This window comes from Penicillium malachiteum (genome assembly GCF_028827825.1).
Source record: "Penicillium malachiteum strain IBT 17515 chromosome Unknown utg000004l:1.0-4883003.0:1.0-4884900.0, whole genome shotgun sequence".
Taxonomy (NCBI): domain Eukaryota; kingdom Fungi; phylum Ascomycota; class Eurotiomycetes; order Eurotiales; family Aspergillaceae; genus Penicillium; species Penicillium malachiteum.
The window spans coordinates 1,884,343-1,908,394 of record NW_026643097.1 but is presented as its reverse complement, the minus strand read 5'-3'; the positions used below and the strand labels follow the sequence as shown (position 1 = coordinate 1,908,394).

The 24,052-nt window shown below is 43.9% G+C and overlaps 6 protein-coding genes across 6 annotated transcripts; 2 read left to right on the top strand and 4 right to left on the bottom strand.

Annotated features, from left to right (window-relative positions):
- Positions 1-36: 36 nt before the first annotated feature.
- N7483_008856 (fungal specific transcription factor domain-containing protein) lies at positions 37-1,577 on the bottom strand (the record flags this gene model as incomplete). The annotated part of the gene is made up of 2 exons (XM_057092283.1): positions 37-706; positions 781-1,577. The coding sequence occupies 2 exons, from the start codon at positions 1,575-1,577 to the stop codon at positions 37-39; spliced, it is 1,467 nt and encodes a 488-aa protein (XP_056943457.1).
- Positions 1,578-9,456: 7,879 nt separating this feature from the next.
- On the bottom strand, positions 9,457-10,929 carry N7483_008855 (uncharacterized protein; the record flags this gene model as incomplete). The annotated part of the gene is made up of 1 exon (XM_057092282.1): positions 9,457-10,929. The coding sequence occupies one exon, from the start codon at positions 10,927-10,929 to the stop codon at positions 9,457-9,459; it is 1,473 nt and encodes a 490-aa protein (XP_056943456.1).
- Positions 10,930-12,814: 1,885 nt separating this feature from the next.
- Positions 12,815-15,542, top strand: N7483_008854 (uncharacterized protein; the record flags this gene model as incomplete). Its single annotated transcript, XM_057092281.1, has 5 exons — positions 12,815-13,050; positions 13,105-13,120; positions 13,451-13,768; positions 13,917-14,559; positions 14,632-15,542. 5 exons carry the CDS (start codon positions 12,815-12,817, stop codon positions 15,540-15,542), a joined length of 2,124 nt encoding a protein of 707 aa, XP_056943455.1.
- Positions 15,543-16,904: 1,362 nt separating this feature from the next.
- Positions 16,905-17,831, bottom strand: N7483_008853 (uncharacterized protein; the record flags this gene model as incomplete). Its single annotated transcript, XM_057092280.1, has 2 exons — positions 16,905-17,551; positions 17,615-17,831. 2 exons carry the CDS (start codon positions 17,829-17,831, stop codon positions 16,905-16,907), a joined length of 864 nt encoding a protein of 287 aa, XP_056943454.1.
- Positions 17,832-18,927: 1,096 nt separating this feature from the next.
- N7483_008852 (uncharacterized protein) lies at positions 18,928-19,316 on the top strand (the record flags this gene model as incomplete). The annotated part of the gene is made up of 2 exons (XM_057092279.1): positions 18,928-19,062; positions 19,092-19,316. The coding sequence occupies 2 exons, from the start codon at positions 18,928-18,930 to the stop codon at positions 19,314-19,316; spliced, it is 360 nt and encodes a 119-aa protein (XP_056943453.1).
- Positions 19,317-20,503: 1,187 nt separating this feature from the next.
- Positions 20,504-22,310, bottom strand: N7483_008851 (uncharacterized protein; the record flags this gene model as incomplete). The annotated part of the gene is made up of 9 exons (XM_057092278.1): positions 20,504-20,568; positions 20,629-20,743; positions 20,834-20,867; positions 20,973-21,174; positions 21,231-21,476; positions 21,535-21,711; positions 21,775-21,958; positions 22,029-22,225; positions 22,286-22,310. 9 exons carry the CDS (start codon positions 22,308-22,310, stop codon positions 20,504-20,506), a joined length of 1,245 nt encoding a protein of 414 aa, XP_056943452.1.
- Positions 22,311-24,052: the final 1,742 nt, after the last annotated feature.

Genomic DNA, 24,052 nt, shown 5'->3' with positions numbered 1-24,052 from the left:
TGAGGATCTTGGCAACATAGAAGCGGCGGCCAAGACTTACAGTCTGTGCCGAGAAAGACCGCATATTGTAGCTCTGGTGAAATTAAATTCTTGTGGGAGATATAAAAGCCATCCATCGACTGAATCATTGAAGCTTGAGATCAGGATCTCAAGATCCGACGAGGACCTCTGAGCTGGCTCCGGAGAGTACAAGACCTCGATAACCTTGTGTGTCAGATGCGCTAAGTCCACGGCGTGAACAAAGAATAGTGAGAGCTTAGGGGTCGTAGAGGTCGTAGAAGACACGTAATCGGTCACCCCTTTTGTAGTTTGCTCATCTGATAACGCCTTATCCCACTCAGAACCAGCGATCTGTGTACAGTCTGATGGCGTTAAACCTGTCGCACGGTCTGCCATTCCAGTAAAAGAAAGAAACCGTCTCAGAAATTGGTTCCGTGCGTGCAGGTCAGTGAGGAGGTGCCTTATAGAGCCTTGTACCAGATCCTCTTCACGGAAAGGAATCGGTAGCGGCGTGGTACAGAAATTTGTGTTGGTTTTGGGTGGGCGGCCAGTGATCACTTGCAACAAGGAATCCATCACGAAAAGTGCCCACCACACGCGATAGCGAATCTCTTTTGATGAGAATTGGACTTCATTTGCCGAATTGCGGAGGTGAAGCCCCATTGCCACCGCGGATTGAAAAGCTGTGCCAAGCATTCGCCATGCCCTGATTTTGAGAGGTTAGTCACCAAATACATTTCTCATCAGTGGCAATCGCAGGAAAATGCTAATGGACTACACCTATTGATATCTCCCACACAAAGAAAATAAAATGCCGCAAGAGCTTCCACTTGCACCTGCTGTATATCTGGATAGTTCTCCAATGCAACGTGATGAATGCCTAATCGCCAGGCCCGTGAAAAGTAGATTGCGTGGCGTTCAGGGTTCTCCCTATGAGACTCACTTGCTAATGAGGAGACTTTCGCAGCAATCGCAAACACGAGATTCAATAGGGCCACCCACCGCCTCCCAGGCCTGGCGTTGGGATTTGAGAAGTAGGTTTGATATTGCCAGCAGAACGTTAACTTCCCAATAACCGGAAACTCATGGTGAATGGCACGGAAATAATGGTCAATAAGCCGATCTGCCGCCTCTTTGGGTGGCAGGGTCCATTGATTATCGTCTTCGTGGGTCTCGACCTTGGCCTCGTTCCGAAAATAGTTCATCGCGCTGATTGATGGCGGGCGAGCTGTGTCCCCAGGTTTGGGAGTGGTCTTCTTTGCAAGACGGCGTTTAATTTCAAAGAGCCATGCTATTGCAGAGTGTTCGCCTATAAAACCCATCGCCTGCAGGCGTTGGCTACTATTGAAATCTTCGTCTGCGTGATCTTTGATTGCGTATGGGATAGCATCGTTCCCGAATTCCGTATTGTGCGCGATGCCTTTCAAACGCTCCACCGGGATGAATGATGAACTGACTGGACTGGTACACTGAGCACTTGAATGTACGGTGGGCTCCACTTCGATTTTTGTGTCACGAAGGAGCCGTTTCACTTTTTGAGCAGATAAGATGTCAAGTCCAGGGTATGTTTCACACATTAGATCCTGATAAAGCTTGTTTGTGGCAGAAAGCTCTGCAACTGTGCTATACAGTCTATTTAGAGGCATGCAATTTGTGTCTGTGAGTGATAAAGTCCATCACGTACCGACCTAGACTATCCCGGCCCCGAAGTTTGTAGATACAATCGACGCCTCTTTCTTTGCAACGTTGGCACGGTTGGTGTCCAGTACACCTGGCTTTGAACTCTCGACAATGGTTGCATGCTTGCCTAGCTCTGAGTCTGCTTGGGAATTCGATGGGAGCCGCTCGCGGAATGGGGACTTTTGGATGAACGGTAGAGCGGTCGACTCGATGAGGGGATCGTCTATTATTGCCCGTATGCTCGTGGGGAAATGGAGTCGAGGCCGAGGAGTTATGTATGACTGGAAATGATGCATACTGTGGGGTGTTTTGAAGGAATTGAGAATCAAGCAGCTCTTGGGAGGGCTTCCAACGAGCCATACTTCTCTCAGAAACAATTAGCGGAATGGACGCGTCTGGTACACCCAATTCTCCATCCACTTTTCCAAGTTCCGTGCACCATTTGAAATTAGATGAAGTCTTTTTTTCAGGCGATCAATCTAGTCTATAAATGCTGAGAAGAAACAAGGGAGCTACAAAAATGCATGACAAAAGTACAAGAAAACAGAAATGCAATAAACTGGCAGCGGGATGATCGAACATACCCATCATTTTAAAATATGTATGCGTCCTACCACATGTGCAGTCATAAACCCGAAATTTTCCAGGCGCGTCCGGCGCATCCATTAGGTAAACAAAGTTTTATTTGGAAATGAAGATGGGGTGGTCTTCCATAGTAATTTTTTTTTCATCGAAGATACCACTGAAGATAGAGAACCAGAAGTTGTTTCATCGTTTTTACGCGTTTCATTGATTCCGGGGACTTGGATGGCCATGCCTTGGGAAGCATAAGGTTAAATCTCTAATTACGGACACTTCCCGCTTATCGTGAGCTTAAAATGCTCGCATTTTTACATTTAAACGGAAGATCATCAAAAACCTGGGAAATTATACTCAGCAAGGGATGCCACTATTGAATCAAAGTTCATGCTGGATACGCCTGTCTCATTCAATGTCTGTGCGTGGCGGTTACAGTAAGATATACGTCTAAGGTCTGAGGCTCGCCAAGCTTGGTCCGTCAAAGTAATCATGGATACGAACTGTTGATCAGTGTGTTGATCCCTATTTCCATGTCACATTAAGGCCAAGTCTCCCCTCGTGAGCGGTGGATGGTCTTATGAAACTGCAAGTCGTTTATGATCCGTCCCAAGACTTCCCAGTATGAGTTCTAGTCTTCTCTAGGGCCAAAAAGAGCCATGCTCTGGACTCTGAGCAGAATGACTGAGTGAGCACTTGCCATCCCACCTTAATAGATCTCAATTCCACAACAAATTTCACAACCTTGACTGCATAGCTCGGCACTACTCTATAAATTCGTCGTAGGCAACTATGGGGACAATAGATATCAGATGGTACGCAATGACAGGTAATGTGGGGTAATGAATATGCCCCAGAAGTTAGTAGACGTCGGAGGTTCTCTGCAGTAAAGCCAACAGGCTCATCCGGCTCCACTCGCGTACTTTTGAACGCAGATCGGATGCATGCGGCTTTTCTCCATTCCGGGCGACCAGCTGTTTTACCCAACCAATAGGTATGCGAGCTGTGGCCCCTAAGCCTTGCCGTAGGGTTACCCTGCCTACGACCTTTTTCCCTGGCCCCAATGCACTGTAATGCCAACTGATCCTATGCTGGACTTGGTAAGAGACTCAAAAAGCCCTTGCGTATTGCAGCTCCTTGGCGGGAAAGTCCACGTAAGTCCAAAACAACGATTTTTCTTTCCGGTCAAGGTAGCAGGGTTTCGCTCAGCTGCTTACCAGGCCTCTAGACCCTCAAAAGAATTTCCAAGGCTTTAATCCGTAAAAGGTAGCGGACGGATGCTCGAGCAATTTACATGCTATTATATACGATCTTTACAGACGATCATGAAAACAACGGCCACAAGTTTACTTAGGTGCGGTCACACAACACCCTCATCGCTTGTGATTTTTCAAGAACTAGAGAAGCCCATTGAAGCTTCATTGATCCCTAGGAGGTACAGTATTCTACTGACTATCAAGCGTTGACTGCGACTGTGGAAAGGCTCAATCGTAGCAGAGAATTGAAGAGGACATGGTTATAGCGAGCGTCACATGGCTGGTATTGGACAATTGCCATATCGAGTAATCGAAATCCGACTATATATATACGTACCCCTTAAATCAAGTTATATCATAACTTATCAAGCGGCTAAGGCACCTGATTCCGTGGTCTAATAGTGTGCATCTGGTGTATTCGCTAATATGGCTACTTGCATTTATTACGTGCATGTACTACCTACGTTTGATGACTCAGTTATTATGGCCTTATTGAGGTAAATGTACTTCCTGCCAGAGCACGGGACCGAGAATATGTATTGCAATATAGAAATGACGAGATGGCGAGTCAATTATTAGCTTACAGATTTCATAGTCCATATATTCAAATATATCATCACTGGCAGGTAATATGACACATGCCATTTTAGGGACATGGGAAGATAACTCTCGAATCACACGTGCATAACGCGGTGATACGGTCAGGCATATCCCCTTGGCTGTGCATTCATGACAGCACTTGAGTACTTCCAGTTCTATTGCTAGTACAAAACTGCGGCAGGTTATATATCTAAATTACTACCATTTCAGGACATATGCTTGTTCCACTTCCTAATTGGTACTATTTCATACAATTGCAGCTCGCTAACAGCTTGAGTAAACTCCTTTGGGGCTCGAGGCCCTATGCAAGTACGTCCTAATCAATGGGTAATGAGCAGACAAGATAATGGAAAATCTGTGCCTCGATGTCAGCAGGATCAGAGCGCCGTTTCCAGTGAAAATTGAAGGAATTAGCCTAAGCCTATGATCGGAGCTCAACACGTATAGGGTCTTCAACAGTGGTATAGAAGACCAGTCGAGTCTAGCAAGCTCTAAAGCCGGAGCCACTTTTTGGTTTATGGGACATATGGGCCGGCGAAGACAGAATACAAAGGCCAAAATTCAAAGCAATCTGGCATAAAACCAGGCTTTTAGCCATAAAACTGCAGCTATCCCCGTCTACTAATTAACTGCAGTACTTGCAGAGCATGCATTTTTCATAGACCCTGTTTTTGAATTCCTGTCAATCATTTTTACTCCGTCGCAACCCCTTGCTATCTTTTTTCTGTTTTCAATCTCAAATTTTGTGATTGGCGGATAAGGGAGTTGTTGACAGGGTCGGCACTCGGAATCTGCACTTACAGCCTCTGGCATGCATAATTTGGACAGCTCCGGGAGTACTATTGTTTTGTGGTAAATGATACACCTCTCAAACACCACAATTTCTATGTGACAAATGACGAATATTATCTTGAGGATTCTCTCCTGGAAGCAGAATAAAAACAGCCAGACTATAGCCAGCTAGTAGGAGAAGCGGGCCGTTCAAACTCTGCATACCAGAGGCCGTAGCATGGGTCTTTCTTAGGAGAGAAAGTGACCAGCGCTAGCTCGTCGTAATATTCCTCCACGCAGTCTTTTTTATTGACATGGAAAACATGGAACACAGCACCCTGGCTTCTCGTAAATTCATTTTAGGTAGATTCTTTTCATTCCTCCCCAAACCCTGCCCGGGCAATCTTGGCTGCGTGGCGTTTTATAATTGTCAATACGACGGCTGATTCGATGATTTAACTGGAACCACTTGAAAAGAATCCCCGAGGGTTTAGAAGATTTTGCAGGTTTCGTGTAAATCCATTACCCTATCGATTCAAATTTTCTAGCCATTGAATGCAACATCTATGCTGTCGAACACCCGTGTTCATATAGGGGGACTGGGCATCCGCTGGTAGTCTTGTTCTCCAAGAGGAAGGTCATAATTTTGGCTTGACTGTCTCTCCAAGAGATTCTGTCGTTGAGGCTGATATCTATGGTCCTTTGCCATACTCCCTTGTGTCAATTAGTATGCACTGCCCATAAAATTGGACATCCGATTGGCCCGTTGTGCTCCCGCACCCTTGAGTCTGTGATGCAACCATGGGCATCCCATCCCGCCTTGCCCTATCAGGATTGGCACTTCTAGGTACGTGCTTCGAGAAGGCGGTCAGTTTTCAGTGAAGTTAACTTCCTCTACTATAATATTAGCGTGATTTTACTTGCTCCGAATGAAACTTGCGCGACCATAACTATATCGGTGCCACGATTCTGATAATTAGGCCACAATAATCAGACCACAATAATCATCAGTCTACGCTCTTGACCATCTCATATGGTTTGATAGTTATTATTAAGGTGGATATTATGGTCGAAACTGTGGTCTACATACCCGTGAGTCGTGACATGCCATGGTTTTCTCACACACCATGATTTTGAAAACTAAAACAGGGCCTTTCCCGGTAAAAATAGAAGTGATCCAACGAATAATTTAGCCCAAACATTCAAATCTAGCGCAATCTCACCAAGCTTGGCCTTGGCCTATGGATATAAATCCAGATGTCTAGCCACCAAATCTCCCTATTGACAACATTGGAAGATATACGGAACCGGCTTTCCGTCTAGACCTGCACAGGTCCACTCGCAATTTTTATATCCTCACTGTTTAAAGCCGTGCCTCTTGCCGAATAGGTTCAATCAGCGACTTGACCCTTAGGCTATCCCTCAAATGACCCTAACCCCACGCCTGTCGGTGTAATGGCTCGGTATACTATATAATTCTCCTAATCAACCTCTGTAATAGCCTAGTGTGGCTTATACATCCCTAATTTAATCTTCTAGTCCGCAGCTATAACCTGAATTGTCCGCTGAGCCTTCTACTTCTCTAAGTCAGTGTCCGGGAACTTCTATTTCTATATAAGCTAGACCTGTTCCTAACTCTTTATCTGTTCGATCTTTTAGAAGTAATTCTAAGATAGGAGATTAGGTAAGTCTATGGAGGTTAGACTGGTTAAAATTCTGTAATTCTAAGTAGTTATCTGTAATAGACAGAATTTAACTGTATTATGAGTAAGCCTTCTAAGAAGTAACTTCTTCTTTGTGTATACTATATAATAAATTCGTAAGAAGGCTAACTGTTAAACTTAAAGCTACTGGATGTTACGAACTGGCTGTCAAGCAACGTGAGTATACACTGCCGTAGTGTCGATACTTACCGCAAGCCGTTATCCTGCAACTGTACCGTCGCCGTCCGGGCCTTACACGGGCTAGAGTCTTTGGGGATCCTTGCACGGTAATGCTTGAATCAGGGGTTCGCTAGTAGGCCAGTCACGAGTGAGGGTATCACGAGTGAGCTCTCCTAACTAGTTGGTGGTTTGTCTTCAAGGGTTCGATTGTAATCTTAGTCTGATTCGTAGAGTCCAATAATAATAGAGTAATAATCGCGAAGAACTAGATATATGATGGTAATGACCGTTCCTTATATATCTAGCCTATTCTATCTATCTGATAGGATCCTATCCTATTGCTGGGATGGGATCTATTGTTGGAATAGATCCGCGGTTATATGTTATAGGGCTAGAAGTAGCCTCTTATATACTATCCTTCCTATATAGCCAGTATATGTTATGATAGTAAGCAATAGGCTATATCTAGCTTTAGGCCTCTCAATGGTCCGGTCCCAGTCCCATTTTTTGGGGACCGGGGACCGGACCGGCGGTCTTTGGTCTTTTTTTGACATGAGCAGGACCGCACTATGGGGGACCGCAAATACATAAAACTGCCAAGAGTTACCCCTTTTGGATGGATAATTTCCTGACTTATCCTTTTTTTTACATGTATCAATCGCTGTTTTCAGTGTAGCATCTCTATTTATTAGTAAATAGCCCCCTCCTTACTAAATATTTCAAAAATAAGCTAGTATTTAGATAAAATAGTTCTCTAGAATTTATATAGTAGAATTTTTATCACCAAATCCGAACATTGTTATAGATAATTTATAAAATATTATTTAAGATTTATATATAGCTAGGTGTAACGGGTTGAACCCGATGAGGGCTTGTCAATCCTCGACAAGCCCAAAGCCACTCATCCCGTACGGTCACGTTCGACAGCAGTCGACTGTTTGTGCACAAGAAGACAAACCCCCACGAACGTCCACTTACGTAATCGTACGGCCCCACACGTGATCCACAGAAGGACATATATGCCCCACCATGTACCATAGCTTCCTCTTCCTTAAGCATGAATGTAAACTGCATGTCGGCCTATATCGTTCTGCGTCAGTCATTATAGAGCCCTTCACAATAATCCCTAGGGCCTAGGCCTACTTTTAACTATATAAGATAATAATAATATATACTATACTACCTAGATCTATATTATAGATTAAAGAATATTTAGGGATAATAAGTGAATTTTAGTAGTAGCTTGATAGAATTCCCTTTTAAGAGAGGGTATTCGAGTCCAATAAGCTTGGAGAAAAGCCCAATAAGCTTGTAGGAGATCCCTTATCTCTCTTATAGCTAGGGAAATCTCCCTAGCTAGCAAGATAATATCCTTCACGACGGAGAACAAATCGTTCGCGGCGGACAGAGTATTCTTCGTCGCTTTCAGGGAGTCTTTCACTCCCTCGAAAAAACGGAGCAGGGAGAAAGAAGGCATTTTGAGCAGCGACATTTTCGGCGGGGTTTTCGGCGGTGTTAATTCCTACAGAAAGTTCTTCATGTTAGCCTGCGAGAAAATGGAGATGGAATAAGAAACAATATTACCGGATTCAGGATTGGAGTGGATTGGGGAAGAAGGAAATAAAGTTGGTTGGAGGCGGTGAGGAGTTGGGAAGGCGGTCAAGGAAAAGAGAAAGTACCTTTTTGGTGGGGGAAGTACATACAATGGCGAGTGGCGCGGCGGTGGTAATTTCAATTACGTTATTGATTCCAAGCTTATCAACATACGACCCCCGTGGCGAATCGCCCGGGCGGGGCTGAGCTGCCAGTTTTAGGGTGGGCCAAAACTTAGCGTGTTTGTCTTTTAAATGGCTTCTCGGTATACAGGATGCTAGGTGGGAATGCCATGGTTTTCCTCCCGAATGCCACAATTTTTCCAAAAAGTGCCACGCACAACCGTGGTTTTTCCGCCAGCACCCTCAGGTTATCACGTATCGTTAACATTCCATTGGATTATAAACCGATAAGGTCCTCGGATCGAGCCCGGGTCTGGTCACTTCTTTTTTCTTTTTTCTTCTTTCTTCTTTCATTTTTGATTTAATTTTCAATGAGTGGAGTTCAATCGACTCGAGGATAGCAGAGGCGATGTAGAATGTTATGACTGAAAATCTAAGACCAGTAGTCAACCGGCAGGTGAGCGGGTAACATTATCAAGTGCGCTACTTATACCGTTGCGGGCAATGATTAAACACAGAGTGCAATCATTTTTGGTCTTTTGGCCATGTTGGTTAGCGTACCCGCAAACAATGACTCGAACACTAGGGGGTATATTTCATGTAATAACTATAGACACTGAACGTAATAAGATACTGCCGTTAAAGGGTTTGAAGAAGTGGATCACCAGATGAAAGGGCTCTTCATTAACAATTGACAGAATGGCGAGGGTTGAAGGCATTTGGCAGATTTGCTTTGGAGCTCTTCCCCCAAGGTATAACATTTAAGTCATGCTTAAACCTAAGAGCAGTGAGATAAGAAAAGAACAATCCCGGAACACACGAGATTCGAAGCACACAAATAAATCAGCTAGTTAAGTTAGTCAGTGGTATCATAAATAGTAATAGTACAAAGCTTGGAAGAGCAGAACTGTCAGTACTGTACCAATAAAAACAAGTCATGTAATCTGGCAAGGACGAAAAATCAAGATCAAGAACTCAGGGGAACGGTTGAGACCTCCGAGGATATTTCAATATCCACCCTTCAGCAACCAGATCATCGAGGCACGCACAAAAGGCGAAGGTACCGTTTGTGAGATGGAAAAACCCGGCAACTCCACCTGTTTCAATGTCCACAATAGGAGCCCCACAAACACCATCGGAGATAGTATTATTGACATTCCCAAATATGAGATTCACCGATCTAGTATCCCATTTCGAGAATGAAATCTCCGGATGCCCAATCGGACGCTTGGGCCGCATAGGGTCAATGCCAATGTTCATAAGACTAAAAAACCCCGAACTCATTCCGTCTGCCTCGCTCCACGAGCCCTGTTTAATTTGATTTGTTACCAAAAGTTGGGTTGATGGTTCAGCCTGGAAATAACAGGAATTGGTGAAGCTACGAGAGGATGCGGGTGTCAGCGTCACAAGTGAAATATCCAGTTCCGGTCGGGTGTCGACGACGGTCCCAATAAGCTCCCCATCGGTATTTGGATGGTACACTTCACCAGAGGTGAGAAAACCATGGTGGGAAACTGTAACGACATCTTCTTCACCTCTACAAAGTTGAATCCCTAATGTGGTCGCCGCATTTATGGATTCGGTCTGTGTCCCTGGAAGACCAAAGCCACTTTCCACTCGACACCCAGGTGTAAGAACGTATTGTTGTTGAAGATAATTAGAATCATCTTGCGGTATATGGGTATCTCTCTGTGTCTTGGAAGGGTCAATTAGGCGAGGTCTGGTGAGGCTTTTGATTGTAGCATGGAAGGGTGTATCTCTATGATGGTATAATGCAGTGCGACCCGCAACAACCCCGGGAAGTGATTGTTCCGGATAGGTAAGATCATCTCCAGTCTCAAGTTCAAAAACTATCCACATCGGGAGGAAGATGGCACCTCGGATATTGGCGAATTGCGCGATGGCTTCAAGGACGGTGGTTGTCTGACTATCGGCTGGATTGCTCATTCTGGGCCACCGAATATTCGGGCAAGGATCGGGGATACGAGGGTTGGAGTAACCAGATGTTGGAATGCTATCTGTAAACATTTCACCGGGGGGTACAAACAGGACTGGCATGGTACCAAGGGTCAAGGGAATGGGCTGAGGTGGACAAGCTGTCTCAACGCAGAGAAACCATCCGGAATAATGGGATTTTCCTTCGCCAAACTTTGTTTCAATCCATCGCCAATTTTCTTCGGTGGGGTAGCGGAACTCGCGGTTCTCTTTGTCCCATAGCGTGAAAGGCGCCATGTCGTTTATGTGACGAGCGCCCCACCCGCCGGGATTGACCCATCGGACCGGGTCAGGATGAGCATGAGGTAACATATCAAGCAAATGCTGTGTGTTTACTCTTGAGCGAAGCGGGGAGATAGGCGCATTGGTGTAAATGTCGGAATAAGGAGAAGTCTCTTGGATGTGCTGCACCTGCGGCAGCAGCCGGGAGGGGGTTGTCATGGGCGTCGCCATGGTCCTTAGGGGGAAAAGACCCCAAGGTTGAAAATATTCCTTCTTATTGGTGTCTGGGAGGGAGATATTGGGGGGGGGGGGGTTGTTTGGTGACGAATAGAGCGAAGGAATGAGCAGGCAAGTTGCCAAGCCGAAATACTAGTCACGTGGCACAGGAATCGTGTCAGACCAGATATTACCCAGTGTAGTGGGGAACCATATCCCCACTCATTGCCGAGGTCTCCCTACAGAATGTGTTTCAACTCTCAAGTGCTTTCATTACGGTTTTGTTTATGTCAAGTCCTATCTCGAAATGTACCTACAAGATTGCCAGTCCTTGCAGATAGAGAATGGGCACTCTTACATATCCCAATTGTACCCCTACGGGTGTATCCTCGATCTCTCGCATGTTAGCATGTGGGTTGTAGTTTGTCCAGTGTAGGGACCCATGCGGAGGTTCAAAGCCAGGTCTAGTCACTCCCACTGGGAGTCATCATAGAAATGCTATTATCCGAAGACCAAACATTTGAAGAGCTCTTTGAGCTAGTTCATTGCGTCCTCTGTACGCAAAACGGCATTTTGGCTGTTAGCGATATAGGCAACGCACGTAAGCCTTGTAGGATTGCCAAGAACAAGACAAAAAGACATAAGTTCTACACCAATTTTGGCAAAGTGTGATACTATAGCGTGTTTGGGTAGTTTTGTTAAGAGCCTTGCTAATACTGGATGGAAGGGCCATGGCTTTCCTAGCAAATGCCACGGTAGTTTACAAGAATGCCACACCAAAATCATGGCTTTCCCGCTGTCACCCTATGGTTATCACGTATCGTTAACACTCCAATGGACTGTAAACCGATAAGGTCCTCGGATCGAGCCCGGGTCTGGTTACTACCAAGATGTATTTTTACCTTTGGGAATTCCTTTTACTATTTTTTGTCTGTTGTATAATTTTAATGGGGGGAGCTCCTAAGACATAACGAGAATTATCCCTTAGTTATCATAATTACCTACTTAGATACTAGTATGTATAGTAGATCCAAGACAGAAATAGCTAGTAGGTTCGATGGATACCTATGAGGATAGAAGAAGTAATTAAAAAAAAAAAACAAAAAACGACAGCTGTCGGGTTTGAACCGACGCCTCCGAAGAGAATTGATTTCGATAATTCAAGTCAATCGCCTTAGACCACTCGGCCAAACTGCCATTGGATATTATTTCCCATAATATTTGGGGGTTATATTTGCTTAACTGCACTTCCCCTACTTTACATGACATATCTATGTGTCTTATAGTCCTATGTTTCCAAGAGGACATTCTTAGAAGTTTTCTCTTTCCCTTCACTATTTCCAGCAAACATCTCCCCTTTTTTATTCTATTTTTCTCTTTCCCTCACCTTCTTGAGAGCCTAGATTACCCAACCTCTGCAAACATCTTCCTTTTAATTCTACTTTTCTCTTTTCAAAATATCCATTCCCCCAAGCCCTAAGTGATAAATATGGGGTCATACTTACCAGCCAACGTCATGGAATGTAGTAACTGTAGCTTCAACGGTTATTTTGCTTGCGACTGTGACAGACACTGCAGATGGTGTCATACCTTTATAAAGCCCAACCACTATGCCACTTACCAATATACTCCTACCTGCTATAATTGTGGAGAGAAAGGATATACTAAGCGCTTTTGCCCGAGGGTTAAGAAACGTAAGCGTGGAGAGTGCTGTAGATATGGTGAGATAGGCCACTTACAACGCGACTGCCCACGGATTGAGCCCAGACTCTCAAATCCTATCGAACCAGACTCTTCATCTGCTCATCTCCCTCAAGGTAATTGTCTCTGTGTTCAAGTGATACAGTCCTAAATTTGGCGATAGTCTCATGAACTCCCTAGAATTTGGAATGAAACTTACATGCTGTGTTTATTTGACCATCTTATCGAGTTCCCTCAGCTGAAGCCTATGATCACCTCCCTCGTGCACAGTCTGCATAATGGAACCATCAAACTTACAAGCGATCTGATCAACCATGTTCCCTACCATGCAGTAGTCGATGCTGTTGGCGGTACTGCCGCCTTTTTAAATATTGCATTAAATGCCGTGGACCCTCGGGTCCTTGCACTACAGGGTCAAACCATAACCGTGGAGAAGTAAGTCAAGCTTTATTTTCAAGTAATAGTGGATGGAATTTTGACATATAATAGACTGTATACCATCAAGGTATCCCAAGAGCAAGAGCAAGACCCCTGACCCCATTCCAATGGAGGCTACATGGACTACGTTACAGATTCACGAGATAAAGAGTATTGGCGTGCCTACGTCGGACAGACTTAGAGTCTAGCAGAACGAATTTCTCAACATTGCAGAGCCATACGGAAAGGCAAACTCAAAAGTCTCCATTATTGGATAATTTGTAACCCTACAGCTCGAGGATACCGTTTTGCGAACTTCATTCGGCTTTGGTCATTTACCTTTCCTCAGAATACGGATAAAGACGTCATACATGGCTTCGAAAACATCCTTTAAATGTGCCTCACGCGTGTTTTTCAGACGCTTGATCTCTCTGTTTTGGATCTATTCGGGCTGCGACCTGGAGGAAACTGCTCTAATGTTGGGCTTAACATAGTCCCTCCGCTTGCTCAGGTGATAGAACTCGCACCTACCGTGCGTGGGGATTTTGCAAAGCGCTTGGAGGCCTCTGATGACCCTGAAATCCGCGAGTGGCCTAAGATCCGAGCAAAACAGCAGCATGGAGAGGAATCTACCAGCAAGAAAAGGCTTGTGTCAGAAAACATGCGTTTGACGCCAGAGCAAAATATCCAGGCCCTTTGTGATGCAGTTCAAAAGGACAAGATGCTATCAGAATCAGTCTGTTGGCAAAAAAAGAAAATGTGCCATGGACACCTTACAGGGAAGATCAGGGCTCAACAGTACTTCAAGATTGGTGGAGACAGGTGTCTGCCTCAATATTGGAGAGTAATATCTGTAACCCGGGCGATCTGGCAATGCCATTTAGAACTACTGCAGCATCCCTTGTCATGGGGATGGGGACGAGGCTTCAGTTCCATTTGGGCTAAAAAGAACTGGATTTACTGAAAGCAATTCTCTGATATGGGCATCAAATCTCCAAAGATACAGGGTAATTCTGGATACCCTGCAAGTGGGCCCTCAACGTCCCAACACTGGAATGTTTTCAGCATGGACCCAAAATCTCATTGAAAGCAGCAACCTACGACTTATCCTTCTTTGTGGCTCATTTAAGGAGGATATCGCTCTTACCACAAATGACCAACAACATAGTCTTACTTTGAATCTCCAAGGTATTGACTTCAAAATCTGGCTGAGACTTGGACTTAGTGGTGATACTATTGAACGAATATTTGTGCGATCCCACGCACCTCTTGTCAGGATGTGGGCAAGCAAGGGAATGGCAGCACAGAAACTAGGGGCCTTGTTCAGGTTTGTGAATTCAATAATAGGCTTGAAGCTTTTCGCGGCCTTTTACCAAAGTGCCTTGACACTTCTGTTGATTATCCGTGGATGGGACGACGAGCGATCTGGAAATGCTCAGCCCCTTTCTCCTGAAATGGAGAAACTTGACCCAACGCTTAGGATATGGCTCTCTAGGCTAGGCTTCACAAAGGATGGAGATATTCTCCGTCTTGCATAGTATAGTGGAGGCTCAGTAAGATTTGGTCTGCTGGCCCTTACTCATGCTGTGCGTCAACAAGTTGGACGTACTGGTGGTTCTGGTGGTCAGAGAGTTCCACGTCCTAGTCAGAAGAACCGTGGCGCCATTCCAAGAGAAACCATGCAGGGGGTCCGCTCCCTTCTTAAAGGAGTTCAAGAAGCCCAGTTCCATTGTGGAGAAAATATCAGTCAGACTATTCTCCCCGAAACGAAAATGCAGGAGGAAGCCCAAGAAGCCAAGTTTAGTTCTGAGGAGTTGAGCAGTCACGAAGCTCCGCTGAAGAGTGATAAGCCGGATTCAGATGATTTTAATGAGGAGTTGGTGTCTGAAGATCTTTTGGATGATGCGATTTCGAACGGTAGTATCATGGTTGAGCCATATGTCCCTGAACAGCCAGCAGAGATTCTTCGTCGAAGGACAGAATTTAACAAGCTCTCTTGGAGGAGGAGCCTTGAGTTGATGACAGGGTACCAGTTCAAAGGACACGAAACAAAAAAAGGCCGCGTCAGCTCCTATTCCTTTGGCATTTACTACGTATTATTCTACATCCATGAAGCGCCACCTGATTGCAAGTTGTTTTTCGTCAAAGCTGAGCTAGCACCCCCTGGCAAGCATCACCCTAATGCATATGCAACAAGGGCCGATGAGATTGACCCAGGTGCTCGGTTTGCTCTTCGGATCGCCATACATGATGACAATGGAGAAGAAACCTTTTTTCAATTTTCGACTAGTCACACATGGAAAGGGATTGCCATTGCAAATGCTTTTGTGGACACATTCTCTGGCGATTCATTGCAGGTGATCAGTCAGCGAAAGAGAAGATATCTTTATGTTCATAAAAGAATCAAAGATGTCTCTGTTGAGTTACAACCGCTCATTTCTGGCGCCTATCGGAATGAAAGTGGGGAAGTCGTGAAACGGAGTAAAGACATCCAAAGAGACACCGGGTGACAATGGGAATTGCAACAGTTTCGGGTTGAGTGACCGTGCGATGCTCTAAAGGGGCCATGAGGGAGGGACCAGGTTCTGTGGAAGTAAGGATCGAAGGATTGGCAATTGGATAAGAGTGGTGGCTTTACCCGGAGTTAGTCCTGATGAAGTGTCAAAGAGAGGAAGGATCGAGGCAGGGATATCTGGGGAAGGAGAGAGAGAGTAGCGAGGTCTGGCAAACACTTGAGGGTGGAGGCTCACTGCCTTCAACATTAAGCGAGCGGTTAACTATTCTACCAGTGGATTGAGAGATAATTAGCATGTAAGGGCCATAGATTTCCCAGCAAACGCCACGATAGTTAACAAGAATGCCACACCGAAATCATGGCTTTCCCACTGTTACCCTATGGTTATCACGTATCCTGGTGTCACGGCGGAATGGCTATGGTTTTCCCATTGGTCACGTGACAGTGTTTCGTTGTTCCGTAACCGATTGGATAGGGTTGTCCCGCGGCGGGACTCCCTCAGTGGGTTCGTAACAAGCACCCCCAGGGGGTCTCCTAGCATCTAGTCTATGGATTATTGGGTGTTGTTATTGGTGCCTGTCTAGTCTGTCTCTACACGTGTATTCTGATTACCCATCACTACGTTCCCCTCTTCACTAGCTACCTATGTAGGTAATGATATGTGAATATTTAGTACTAGGGGGAAGGGCAATACTACTAGTAATATCTACTCAACTTAAAGTGCTAGGTTTGATCCAACGTCCAGGTTCAGGTTGGAATTGTGGTGTGATATACAAGTATTGAGCGATTAAACAGCGAATTAATGGATGCAGATTGAACTTCGAATACCATATGCAGATACGATGATACTATGAATAAGGTTTCTCTGTCTTCATCACAAGGTTAATCCTTGAGGGTATGTTACCTACTCTGGCCAACTTTTTTAGCAGTGTGGCTTGAGTACAGTCCAAGAGGGTATCAGTAAGTGGGTATGATATCATAACTATGCATAGATGCGTGCCTATATGTAGCGTGATGTACTACTAGTAGTCCGAGACAGACTACCTACGTATCAAACTTTCTCTTCTCTTTCATGGTTCTCATTCTATGCCTACATAATCTATGCTTGCTTCCTACATCGATGGCAACGCTCATGCTGGATGAGTACTCATATAGTTCTCTTTACTAGTACCCAGGCGAGACCGTAAAATGATTCTACGTCTAGGTTTTGTGAACGGAACACTTCGCAGAAAACTTCGCGATATCTTCATTTTGTAGTTCTCCGTTCAAAAGTCTTTAAATATCAAAAGTCAAACTAAATTTGAATATATTTGTGAGCTCCCGAGGCTATGAACAAAGCTTTAAATGTTACTGGAGTTCAAAAATTTGCCTTTTTCTCATTCATGGGAGCCTCGAAAACGCGCCGTTGATCGTATGTAGGGGCCTCAAAAACGTTGGGAGCCAGATTTCCAGGGGCCTCAAATATCATGGCCGGTCTCTCGTCGGTTCTTCCATCGCTGAAATCAACAATATCCGCCGAAGGGAACAAATTTGTATTGAGCTGGCTACCATCAACTTGGCTTGATTCTAACTTTCTTTTGCGAAGACAGAAAAAAAGCCCGCCCGCAAAAACCAATATACCAACTGCTCCAGCACCAACACCTATGCCGACTTTTGTATCTATTGAAAGTCCATGATGTCCAGTGTTGCTCCTGTTTGTGGCTATAGCTGTTTCCGTGGAAAGAGCCCGAGATGTGGTCGTTATTGTTGGAGATGCAACTAAAGGGACAGAAGAGCTTTTTGATTCCGCCGATCTTTGAAATGCTCCTTGCGTGGTCGAAGTACTGGGAGACATCGTCGCAGTCGAGGATTTCTCCGTAATATTGAAATAGTGGCTGGCAAAGAGTTCATCTTGGTCCTCAAGGTTGGAGGCATTTCGTATTTGGAAGAAGAAGACGTTGCCGTTACTGAGGTTCTGATTTGTCGAAACAATCCAGTCATAGGAGGTCAGGTTGCTTATATCGGCTGTCATTCTCAACAATGTTAATCAAGTTTCTGAATCAATTGGAACTTCGCACATATTCATACTTTGAACCCATTCATAGTCTGCGTTATCATTTTGCCATAGCAGGATAGAGAAAGAGGCCAGGGTAGTTGTCCATCGCATTTGCAATGTTTGGCCAAGTGTATAAACAGGGTTTTTTGTGTAGTCATGAATTTTGCCTCCTGTCGGTGGATTGTAGAAGACTCCCGACTTCGCGACAACAAGGGGTGAGATAAAACTTAAGAGCCAGAAAAGCTTCATGGAGCTGATCTGTAATGACAGTAAATTTGATCAGGGTAATGAATGAATGAAGGTAAATGGCAAGTCAAAAGCAACCGATTTGACCTGGGAGAAGCGCTCTCTTCGGAGCCAAGACAACATGCAGGTCACAAGCCTTTTAGGCCCATGCCGCCTGTCCCTTCCCAAGCTTGCAATGCACATATTAGAATATTTCTGAGCGCGTGGCTAATTATAACTTGACTCACTATTAAGAATATCAAATTGCAATAAGTACATGTTGCTCTACTGCCAAGTTGGTGAATCCAGTCATTTGGAGGCCGCCTTGTACTCTGGTTATAGCCACCTACACCTTGAGCGGATACCTGGCCTATGAGAAGAGCTGTTTTAGCGCTAAGTGTGCGTTCAATGTTTCACATACCCTAAAAAGAATCTACGGGGTTTTCTATGCTTATAATTGGACCAGCATCAATATCTCTGGGAAGCACCATTTGTCGAAGGATAGAGTGACGAATACGGCCGGGCTTTGCATGAGCCCCTGCATGAGATAGCCGCCGGGTTTATGCCGCATTGTGCGGCATGATATGGATGTAATTTCATGTGAATACAATGTACGGACACCTATGGCACCATCGATATGTAATACCTAACGACCAGTACTATTGATGACTCGGAGTGATTTATATCAATATTTGAATGTAGATACATACCTACCTAGGTAAAGTGGAATATTTAAACTTGAATATTCCGTACTGTACACTCAGTAGTCAATTTGAATTTTCGGATACAATGGGATATGGGAGAGTACCAATTACGCAGGAATCAGGTCAACTGAACACTTGGGGGACCTCACCTGTACACTTGGGGAAAATCCGTACCTAATCGGGATGTTCCGGACCCACCCTCGAAATTTTTCTTTGTTATTCAATTACACGTGCTCCACCCCTTCTCCATCGCCTTTTCTTTACCGCTTTCTTTCCTATCCTTACCGCTTTTATTATCATCATCAAAGATCTTGCTATTATTATCACTAAGCGCTAGGTCCGCACTTACCATCAAGGTTGATCACCCCTATCATCACCTACCCTCGATATCGTTCGATTACACACAATTATCCATGATGGACCGTCTAGTAGGCCCAAGATGGCTACAAAGCTTTGAACCATACCAGGACTATCTCCAGAAGGGCAGACTTGGTGGATTACAATACACAGGCTATGAAAAGGTAAAGGAGACTTCTCTAAGTGCTTTCGAAGTACTTATAGAGATACTAACACTGTCTAGAATGATGAAGGCAAGATCATTGTCCAGCCTGGAGAGGCCTTCTGTCGTTGGAAGGATTGCTCTATGTCATCACATGCCATGGAAACACGAAATCTACGAACCCATCTTCGATCACACTTCCCGCCTAGACAAGAAAGCCCCATTGCAAATGGGCCCACTGGGAGCATGTCGAATTTTGAGAAAGGGAATATAAGAGGTATGGGGTGTCTTTTCAGTACTCCCTAAGTGCTTCCACAGTGCTTACAGGTTTTTAGCATGGTATCGAGAGGCTTTGGAGCTTTGGGATGTAGGTTCTATCCAGGTATCTCCTGATTCACTAGGACCATCCCAGGATGAAAGAGATACTATCAATATCCAGCTACAGCAGTCATTATCCGATGATCAGGTGTTATATCAGAACCAATCTATTCATTCTTCTGCTACTAAGCCACCAGTCCCCTTGACAAAGAATGGAAATGTATACTATCCCTGGATACTAAGTGCTTTTTTAGTGCTCCTTTGGCTAATATCTTTTTTAGATCTCCAAGAAGAAGACACGGGATATAATTCTTAATATTGACCCAGAGGCAACTTTTCCTTGTTCTGCTTGTACTAGTAAGAGAAAGGGTGGCTGTAAGTGCTTCATTCTCTTTATATTCTAGGGCTTTATGACTAAAAATCCTATTAGCATGTGGTGCTAATTATGGGATATGTCAATGGCTAGATCTCTTTGATCTATCAGGGACAGTAGATTGGAAACATGTAAACCAGGGGAATCAAAGACAGGCAAGGTTACAAAGAGAAGAAGATGATATTATTGTTGCCTAGATCTTTTATAGACTAGAAGCGCTATCTTAGTACATAAATCAAAAAAGTCTTTTATTTATTTCTACAGTTATTAGTTAGATAGAATTAATTATAAGAGATAAAAGTGGTATAATCTCTATTGGCCATTACTAAACAAGGATAAAGGTTAAGCAAAGTGAGGTCCAGCAACAGCTAGGTGAAATTGGAATTACCTAGTTCCCCTGTGACACATATGCAGCTGATCCAGGAATTGATAGTGTAGACCGTAAGTATTTTCCAAGTGATTCCGAAGTGCTTCTGGAGTGCTGACTTGATTATTCTATCCAGGATGCCCCCTTGCACTTAAGAATTGTGACTATGCTCGTAATCTCAACTGGACTGATGCAGCAGAAATTGCCTTTATTTATTGGATTAATGGTTAGTAGGTATTAGGAAGTTTGATATTTGATATTTGATTCTGTTATCTTATGTTATGTTGTGTTATGTTGTGCTATTTAGAATATATATCTTTGAAGATTATAAGTTTTACTTTTTTCCTAATTCTTTAGTCTTTTATCCATAAAACCATAATCTATTTTACTATAGTCCTAACTCTAAGGCCCTTGCCTGATTCTTTGCTCTTAACTCTAGGTATTTTGCCCGAAGTTCTTCTTCTTTGATCTGATCTTCAAGAAGTTCAGTTGCTGATCTCCTATAGGATTTTAGTAACCTTATAAGTAATCCCTAAGTGCTTTCGAAGTACTGGACTTACTGCTGACCCTTATGGGGTTTTTTCTTTTTAGGGACACCTGTTGTTGAAACATCAGTGTTTCCATCCCTGTCCTGGGTAGTTGAATCTCTTTGCCGTATTGGGACCCTGGATTGATCTAGAAAATATTAGTATTATAGTGTTTATTAGGATATCTTTATAAGTAGCATACGTCTCTGAACCTATTTTTGGGCAGATGGTAGCATACCACCTTGACGATACTGATGACGAATTCCATATTCCTGGAAGGCTTTATGTGCAGATGAATCACGATAATCAAGTTTGAATGTACTATATAAAGATCAGATAAGTGCCTTCCTAGTGCTTAGTAAAGAGCCTATACTTACTTCTCAATTGCAGGTAATAGCTGTAGTGATTTGCCTGTTAGATTTGCCTTATTATGGGTCTGCTCAACTGCATTTGTATTAAGGACTAATGAGCCCTTGATGGATGGAGGGCAATAGGCAAGGTTATGACAAAGGCCATATGCAACAGCTACCTGTTTCTTATGCCGTAGCCAATTGGCAATCTCAGTAAAGCAACCGTAGCCTAGGAAGATAGAAATTAGGGCATAAGCACTTAGCCAGTACTGAGGAACCACTTACAGTCTTCATGTAGGAAGGTATCAATAATATCATAGAAAAGCTGTAATGTCTTTGCATCCTTAATCCTATAGAGAGCAGTTCGTACCCCCTGAAGCTCATCCTCTGTTGTACCACATTGTAGCTGGCGCTGGAGAAGTTCATCAATCCCACGGCGAAAGTGGATATGGCAGAACACAGTCATCTGTAGGGCAATAGTCCCACTGTCTAGTGTAGCTGGAGGAATTAAGGATAGGTAATCTGCAAACCCTATATCATACCATAAGCACTCCGGAAGCACTTAGAGAGTAATTAGCAAATCACATACCATCTCGTTGCTTCCAATCCATATCAACCACAACAGCCCATATGCCACAGTTATGAATTGGTCCAAATTGGCAAGGCCGCCCAGTGAGCTGCTCAATCCGCTCAAACACTCTCTGGAACATTGCCTTATAGGCCACACGTTTATCCTGGTTCGTAAAGACTCGACAGAGGGTAGTTACTAGAAGATATTAGTAATAGGTTATCTAAGTGCTTTGAGAGTACTTAATAAGAAGAATCAGACCTTTTGACTGTTCAGGGACCCTTCGTGCAAAGACAAGTTCATGTAAATCCTTATCATGAAGCCGCTTGCTAGACATATCCACCTCAAAGGACTGAATCTGATGGAAGTGGTCTGCTTGGTTCTTTGTTAAACAGACAATAAATAAATGGCCCTCTTGGCCCTCAACCACATCCTGGATATAAGTCTATTCAAATTAGAACACAGAAGTACTTCGAAAGCACTTAGGAAGGACGGAGAAAGGATATATTACTTACAGATAGTGTTGGACTATTAGCCTTTGCAAAGACTACCCCATTAAGAGACTGCCCAGCAGGGTAATGTATCAAGCGATGTTTCTGAATAATCAGACCTAGTCGCCCCTCATTTGCAAAGCTCCTGTGGATATCTGTAAGGCTCTTTGCCTGATATTTCTTACAGAGGTCCCTTAGCTCTGGACTAAAGAGGAAACGCCCTATATTTCAAATTAGTATTTAGTATCAAGCTCTTTACTAAGCAGTCTCTAAGTACTTACCAGGTGTTAGGGAGGGTATCTGCATCTGTTGTATCAACCTTGTTAGATCATTAATGACCTTAACAGGCTGTGTACCAGGTGGTGGGGGTGCATGGGTATGCTCGCCCTTTGAGATAAAAAGAAAAAATGGACATTCAGATAAATCCACTGGAATAATACTCCACATCTCAACCTCACAGCCAGTCTGCTCAAGTGCCTGGGGATATCCAATCTTATGTGGATAGTCTATATAGCAATATCAATATCAAGTACCTACTAAGTAGGTCGAAAGCACTTAGAAACTTACTACATCTTACCCTTGATCGGGTTCTTTCAATTGTACCACACCTGTCTGGCCTTCCTGGATCATCCCATTGAAAGAAAAGGCTCTGAAGATAGATAAGATCTATTGTTCCATCCCCTGGGATAGACCATGTATGGCTATGCATTTCTGGATCAATTTCAAAATTAACACATTTTACATGCCAGAAGGATTTACCCCATGGATCCTAAAGAAATTATTAATAATCTGAATATCCTTCTATAGTTAGATTAGAACTCAGACTATCTTACCTGGTGATGTGACTCATAGAGCATAGGCTTACAAGTCCTCCTAGCATCATCACAGGGCGGAGGTCGAAAGAATGATTGAAGGGCTTCAAATCTTCTATAAAACATATAAGCTTTAATCATAAACGTAGCACTAGCTAAGCAGTACGAAAGCACTTAGCTAGTACATAAGACACTTCCATAATCTTACTCAATTGCCTTAGTCTGAGCAGTAACCCCATGCTCAAAGGGCCGTTGACGGATACCAGCTAATGTCTCAAACATCGCTGGGGTAACCTCAGTATGTGCCATCCCAAGAAGCCTTTGATGTCCCTTTGGACATAACATAACACCTGTACACCTCATCCGCTTTATCCGACATGGAACATTTCGAAGAAAAGATACCGAACGTGTTACCCGCTCTGGCGTTGCTCGCTCTGTGCTATACTGGATCTAAAATATATTATAATATTAGTTAAGCCCTGTAAATAGTTCAGAAGTACTTCGGAAGCACTTAGAATATCATATACACTCTGTATTGATTCCCCTGCTGCTGCTGAATCACTATCTCTGCAGTCAACAACATACATATACCCTTGCAGATCAGTTTTCGGATATTCTGGTAGGGTTGGAATATAATCCACATAGTACACAGTAATTGGGTTCCGCTTGGTAGATGTTACTTGGATTTCGGATGACATCGTAAGTACTTAGACACTGCTAGGGAAGTGACAAGGCTTATTTGATTAAATTTATTTTAATCTACAATTTAGGGTGGCAGAATTTATTGTGTGTAAATTCTGTTTTTTATTCATGTTCCTGCTGTGTAAAATTACCAAATTAGACCTCACCTGTACATTCAAATTTCCTCTTTTGGATTTCCCGAAAAAATGCCAAGATTATCCGAAATGTACAGGTGGGTACTCCCAAGTGTTCAGGGGACCTGTACTCTCCCAATTACGGAGTACATACCTAGGTACGGAAAAGGGTGTTATTGGCTTGAGAACATCGGAGGTGATAGCGCTAAGTGCAGTGCATTAGCCTGTTTCAGCTACCTAATGAATTTCAGAGATCGGCTCCACAAACCAACACAGCGCCAATCTGGAAGGGCTTTAGAGGACTGACCTCGGGAACGGATACAGCCCAAGTCCGATAAATTTTCTTGAACTTGGCCTTGAGATCTCCTAAGCAACATCATAAGTAGCGTATACCATATCCTCGTTTCTAAAGACTGTCATA